The following is a 6,608-nucleotide window of genomic DNA, read 5'->3' on the forward strand; positions in this document are numbered from 1 at the left end:
ACAGTTCTTATAGATGACAAAGTGTATTCCCAGCCTTCCTGCATCTTCACCCTCCTCCACTCTTCATTATCGCTGGGATGTGCAGTGCAGGTTATAGCCACTTCGCAGTGATTCTGCAGCAGGGTCCCATGATTGATTAGATAGTTCAGTCAACTGACGTTTATGTTCAGTGTTCTGAAGGCTAGGTGTTAGGATCAAAGCAGAAGCAGGCTCCTTTTGTTCAAAACTCCAAGCCAGAGGGCTGTGATCTGAGCCTAAAATCATTCATTTTACGCATCAACTTGACCAGGCCTTACGATGCCTAGTCATCTGGTTGGACATTATTTACAGGCGTATCTTTGAGGGTGTTTTTAGAAGATATTAACCTTTAAGGAAACGGAGTAAGAAAAGCAGACTGTCTGCCCCAGTGTGAGTGGGCCTCATCCAACCCCCTGAAGTCTTCAGTAAAACACAATGGAAGGTTGAATGTAGCTGACTGAACTAGTGAATTCCTGGGTCTTCTGCCCTTGAACTAAGCTTATATCACTGTTCTCAGGACTAGTGGTTATAGCACCGACTCTTGTGGGTTTTCAGCTTGTGGACAGGAGACTACAAGCATTCCAAGCTCTATAACCTCATGAGTTAATTCTCGTGTTTCTTTGCTTCATCACCTATTGGTTCTGTTTCTCTGGGGAACCCTTGCTCTCTGCCTACGTCATCATCCCTCTGCACTTATCAGTGTCCTCATCGAAAGACATTAGTCACATTGGATTGGGCCCGCTGCAATGACATTGTTTCTAGGCAGTAATTTCTATGAAGATCCCATCTCCAAATAAAGTCACAACCTTTGGTTTGTTTTTTAATTTTTTAATTACATGTATTTATTTGGGGGTGTGGTGTACACACACACATACCACAGAAAACGTGGAGAATCCGGTCTCCTCTTCTACCACATAAGTCCCAGGGATCAGACTCAGGTTACCAGGCTTGGCCAGCAGGCACCTATGCCAGCTAAACCAGCTCGCTGGCCCCCAACCTTCAGTTCTTGCCAGTGACCTCAGAAGTGTCATAGCCTCTGCCAAAAGTGCCCTGGCAACTGGTAGAATGTGGCTATTATGAGGCTAGGGGATTATGATGGCGGCCAGAGCCTGGTGAAGCCAAATGTTATTGTCTCAAAAGATGTCCTCTGGCCCTAGTTGGCAGCACTGTGGTTATCTGGATGGCAACAGAGGACAGAGAGGTGATGGAAGCCCGGGGGGCAGGAGAAAGCTGCCCCACCCTCTCCAAGGTGGCACCTGGTGACAACACGCCCGAAGGGAAGCCAAAGGCTTCTTTGGTAAGAGGAGTGCTCTCCCGATTGCCCTAGCCATTTCATGGAGGTGGGGAGGGGTGGGAGAGACTCTAAGCCTTAGGGTCTTCAGGCATGCACGGTGGCCTAGAACAACAGGACTACATAACCTCCCCATGGCTGGGACCCAGCTGCCACTAAGAGCCAGCCCTGCACAGGGTTGTAAGATTACACAAAACTTTGTCTCTATCCCTCTAGTTGAGGCCTCCTTTCCTCTTTGTGGATAGAGGACACACACACACACACACACACACACACACACACACACACACACACTGTTAGATCTCTCAACACAGACCCTAGGCTTCTTCCGTACTCTGGAGTTCCTGAAAGACCTGTTGTCTAAAAGTTAGGTGAAATTCAGGGGATGGGAATGTGACCTCTGTGGTGACAAGAGCCGCTACCTGAGCAGACGCCTACCTCACCTATCAATGCTTCACAACTTCAGGGCAACACCCCTTCGGGTCAGTTAGCCTTCTCCTGCTCTAGAGCCTCTTAATGCACTTCTAAGCAAAAACCCATCTGGACAATCTTTGCAACACACCCTAAGCTGCCGAAGCTTGGGGCAGAGGGAGTGGTTGCAGGAAAGCCCACAGTGAGCCCATCATCACTCCACCTTTTCTTCTCCATCCCAGGAGGCAGAACCCCCAAAGCTAGAAGAGAGTGAAACATGTGAGGGCAGAGATTGCCCAGGCTCCCCTAAGTCACAGGCCCCAAAGTCTAGCCCTACCACCAAGGGTCAGGCTGGCGATGGACCTGGGCTGGAACCAACGGAGCTGCCCCTGACCATGGAGACAGAACACCACAATGCAATGGAGCTGGAGAAGGTGCGCATGGAGTTTGAGCTGACACGCTTGAAGTACCTGCACCAAGAGAACGAGCGGCAGCGGCAGCATGAGGAAGTGATGGAGCAGCTGCAGCAGCAGCAGCAGCAGGCTTTACCTCGCCAGGTAGTGGAGTGGGGCGAAGGGCGAAGGGCCACCCCCTGGACCTTCGCAAGGTCACCTCTGCATCTTGTCTGCCGGTCCCAGGTCTGGCTGAGAGGCAGTGAGCATCACGTAGCTGTCTCTAGCCCCTGGTGCCTTGGGTCAGTTTGCAGGATGGTCTGAGATCACCATCCTGTCTGATTAGCTCTACTAGAGCTTCCAAGTTAAAAGAGATTCAAGTCTCCAAAGAGAGCTGAGAGCAGGAGATTGCCTGAAGCCACTTCCTCTACCCAGAATCCCTTTTGATAGTCTGTGTTTGATACTCACACCACCACTGGGTTCCCACTGATTTTATTTCTCTTAAGATGTGCTAGCAGTCCCTGTTGAACGACTACCGAGTGTCAACAGAGCCATCATCTTACTTCCAGGGCTGAGTTTTCTCTGTTGAGTACTCTGTCTTATAACCAACTAAAGCAACGCCCTTTTGACAAGAAATGTATACTCAACCCCTACCATACTACATGGAGCGCTGGGGGATAGGGTTCCAGCTCAGCCGGTAAGGTTCTTGACTATGCACGAAGCCCTGGGTTCGATCTCCAGCACCAAATAAACCACACGTGGTGCCTCCAAGATCCTAGCACTCAGGAAGTGGAGGCAGAATGATCAGGAGTTCAAGGTGACATAGGAAGTTTGAGGCTAGCCTGGGCTATATGAGACCCTGTTTCAAAAGAAAACTTGAGATAAAATGCCATGAGAGGTACCTATCGCTCTGGCCAGACCATTCTAAACACTCCACAATGAAAAATGTCACCGCTTAAAAGCAGTGCCTCCCGGTCATAGGTTCTGGGTAAAAACCCTGGCTCGACCATTTTGTAAACCATTTAACCTTGAACACATCACTAATCCCTCTCGAGCCTTGGTTTGCTCATCCCTGAAGTAGAACCTAGCTCATGGGGTCATTGTAAAGAATAAGTGAGAATGTGTGCAAGCCGCTTTGCAATGAACTAGCACGTTAGGTAAGTGCTCAATAATTGTTAGCTATTACCATTTTTATGAACTCATACAATTCACTTCTTGACCCGAACACAGCAACTTACATTCATCACTTCTAAGTTTTACTGGGGTATGATGTATGAGCTCTGCTTCCCAGCTCTGAGTCACCCTCGATTCTGAGAAGCTTGTCTTTGTCTAGGCTATTGCTGTAATTGTTGAGAAGGATACGACCTAAAGTAAATCCCATCACAAGATCTTATGGCAGACTATCAGTTTCCATTCATCAACGCTGCTACATCTTCTCCGGCTCATCCTTCTGCAGCTTGCAGAAACCTGTCCTGAGCCTGTGTCAAGAGGCTTCCCAGAATAAGGCGTTCTGTTACCTGATTCAATGGTCCAATTGACTGCCCAATTCTTTAAAGAGAAAATAGATTTGTTTTACATGATTTGTTCTCAGTGAACACATGCTGGCTTACTAATTATTTTTCTTGTTCACAAGATATCTGTTTAATTATAGATTAAGTGATATTGCTGAGCCAAGCCAAGCTTACCAAATTGGGACATCTGAAATACAGTTTTCTTCTTTTAATATCTAGAAAACATTTGCCTTTCTCTAGAATTTCACACTCTCTGGTATTTTCCAACTTTTTGGTTCTTAGATTTTTTTTTTTTTTCTTCAGTGTCCAAGGATAAAAACTGTCACAAATTTGAGCCAGACAAAATCAGGTGTGTTTTTAAATCAGGTGTGGTACTCGTATTAGCTTCTTGTCTGATGGCTGAGACAGAGGCAGCTGAAGGAAGGATCGGCTTACAGCCCCAGGGAACAAGCCACCATAGCAGCAGGAGCTCCCAGCAGCCGGTCACACTGCTTGGTCACTGGCATTCAGGTCACCTTTTTATTCAGTTCAGGACGCCAGCCCGCCTGATAGGACCACCCACAGGTCACCCTCCTCTCAGTTAACCTAGCCTAGCTTACCTCCCAGGCATGCTCAGACACTTGTCTCCTCACTGAGTCCAGGTCCCGTCAGGTTGACGGGAAATTAGCAAGCATGGGATGGTAGGCCCATGTCCCCTAACCACATTCATTTTTCACTTTTTAATTCGAAAAATATTTCTCCTTGCTGGATGAGATGAAAATCCTTAGCATAAAGTCCTCTGCCTTCTTAAAAAATAGAAAAAGTCTAAAGGGCATGATAGGTATGTGTATTCATATAATATACATTATCCACATATATATTAATCACATAATATATTACATATTATTCAATAATATTATTCACATAAATATTATGTGAACACACACACCATAACTGCCTCTTTTCCTCATATTAGGCTAGAATCATGCAGGCTGCAGTGTGACAGAAGTCATGGCACAAAGCCTGTGACTACAGAGCACTGATCTGTCTGGAGGACACTGCGTTTTTTCCTCGGGTCTCCTGCCTTCCTTGCTGTCACTTTAGATGCCTCATAGCTGGAACCATTTTCTCTCCTTTAGTTTTATTTCTTTATATAGTTGCCTTCTTGTTTTCTGTAGCTGTTTTCATCAATGATGTAGCCAAGGCCTGGGCCCTTGGGAATAGTTTACAAAAATGTTTTACTTGTGGTTCATTTACTAAAAAGGAGGGGTGGATGGTTTGACTTGATTATAGAGTTTTCAATACTTATTTTTTTTCTGAGTGGTTGGAAGGAAAGGGGGAGACAAAGGGATGATGGATGGATGGATAGGAGGATGGATGGTTGGATGGATGAATTTAATTATACTGAATATATCTAAACTACCATTTCTCAATAATTACTCACTCATCTCAGTCCTTGCCATTCAGCTGTTACAAATATGACATCTTAAAAAATATTGTACAGAAGAATGGCAAATACCTTATCTCATACCAACATATTTATATCAGTTATACACATTCTTGACAGTTAAAATAGGGTCAGTCTGAGCCCAATTACTGACTTCAGAAAAGAGCAACTCACAATCAGATCCATGCAAAAACCCAATTCCCTGTTGGGTCGGGGAGCCTATAACTCTAGCCACCTGCCCCAAGAAAGAGCAAACCCTGGGGCAGAAGATCACACACTAATCATGTGACATATTCCAGGACACTAGGAGTCTGAGACCCTCGCTTGTGCTCTAGGGATGCTCTGCCATAGTGCCATTGTCCAGAAAACTAGGCTATCAGGAAATGATATCCAAAGTCTACTTCTAAGAACCAGATTCCAGATCTGGGAACCTTGGAGTCCTAGAGAATTTGCTCACATGGGTAACTGTACTGGGCAAGATGAGGTAGAGAGAGAAAGGACAGTGTTGGCCTAGTGTCCTGGGTTAGGAGAGATAATGCAACCTCAAGACAAAATGAACGAGACCCTCTACGCACCAGTGACCTGACTAGGATTGTTATTAGCTTTATTTACTTTCTATTTCCTCGTGATCTTGGGAAGGAAGTATTACTACACAAGGACCTACTTGAGATCACCTCCAGAGTCAGGGCAGGACTGAATCCAGATATGACACTACCAGCTATACTCTCTTGTTTTCCCACAGTTCTCAGGAGGCCTCCAGGATCTCTTGCTCCCTCAGAACCAATTTGCCATGTTCCTGTACTGCTTCATCTTCATCCACATCATCTATGTTACCAAGGAGATGGTCTTCTTTCTCTTCTCCAAGCATTACCTGTTCTGCCTCGCAGCCATCTTGCTGTGTTTGATTAAAACCTTGTGGTCCTACTTCCAAGTGCCTTTGCTTCTTCCATCACCAGCAACATCATCTGTGGACCACCAGATTCCTCCCTTCCCATGGCAACCTGGCTTGATGGCACAGCTGCCAGCTGCTGACACCTGAGTGTGAAGACACACAGCCAGGCCCTGCCCTGAGACTGCTTCTCACTGTAGGACTATGTCTCCTTCCCAAGGGAGAAGTTAGTTGGAAAGGGGGTATTAGATCTTCAGGGTCCTTTCTAGAAAGGTCTAGAAAACCTTTCTAGAATTATAGAATCACATTAATGACAAGCTAGCTTTCCCACATCTCATGCTTAGTTTTTTTTTAATTGCAAGGTTGATGTGAGCCCCTCCTCCATAAAAAATGTCCTGTCCCAGTCCCCAAAATCTTGAAAGTGTTGCTTTATGTCACAAAAGAAACTCTTACTAAGGCTGTTAGTTCAGCCTTGGTCCTAAAAGCCTTAACAAACTGGGCCTTGCCACCTGTCCTAAACAGGCCAGTTAAACAGACAATAGTGAAAAGCAGAGAATGGAGAGGTATTCAGTGTGGCCACATTGGAGAGAGGGACAAATGAAGAGGTCCAACTTTGGGGTCCTAACACAAAGTTTAGATTCAAATAGAGAGGTATGCATAGCCCAGCAGT

The 6,608-nt window shown here is 45.9% G+C and overlaps 1 protein-coding gene across 1 annotated transcript; it reads left to right on the top strand.

Annotated features, from left to right (window-relative positions):
* Positions 1-1,174: 1,174 nt before the first annotated feature.
* On the top strand, positions 1,175-6,088 carry Tmem247 (transmembrane protein 247). The gene is made up of 3 exons (XM_055622270.1): positions 1,175-1,315; positions 1,963-2,277; positions 5,792-6,088. The coding sequence occupies exons 1-3, from the start codon at positions 1,199-1,201 to the stop codon at positions 6,086-6,088; spliced, it is 729 nt and encodes a 242-aa protein (XP_055478245.1). The 5' UTR covers positions 1,175-1,198.
* The last annotated feature ends 520 nt before the right edge of the window (positions 6,089-6,608 follow it).

This window comes from Psammomys obesus, unplaced genomic scaffold, assembly GCF_907164565.1.
Source record: "Psammomys obesus unplaced genomic scaffold, mPsaObe1.curated_primary_1811, whole genome shotgun sequence".
Classification (NCBI taxonomy): Eukaryota; Metazoa; Chordata; class Mammalia; order Rodentia; family Muridae; genus Psammomys; species Psammomys obesus.

Excerpts from the sequence above, each read along its gene's own strand:
- Tmem247 (XM_055622270.1), top strand. The coding sequence starts at position 1,199 with ATGGCAACAGAGGACAGAGAGGTGATGGAAGCCCGGGGGGCAGGAGAA. Across the intron at positions 1,316-1,962 it reads GGAAGCCAAAGGCTTCTTTG|GAGGCAGAACCCCCAAAGCT; the intron begins GTAAGAGGAGTG and ends TCTCCATCCCAG. Across the intron at positions 2,278-5,791 it reads AGCAGGCTTTACCTCGCCAG|TTCTCAGGAGGCCTCCAGGA; the intron begins GTAGTGGAGTGG and ends GTTTTCCCACAG.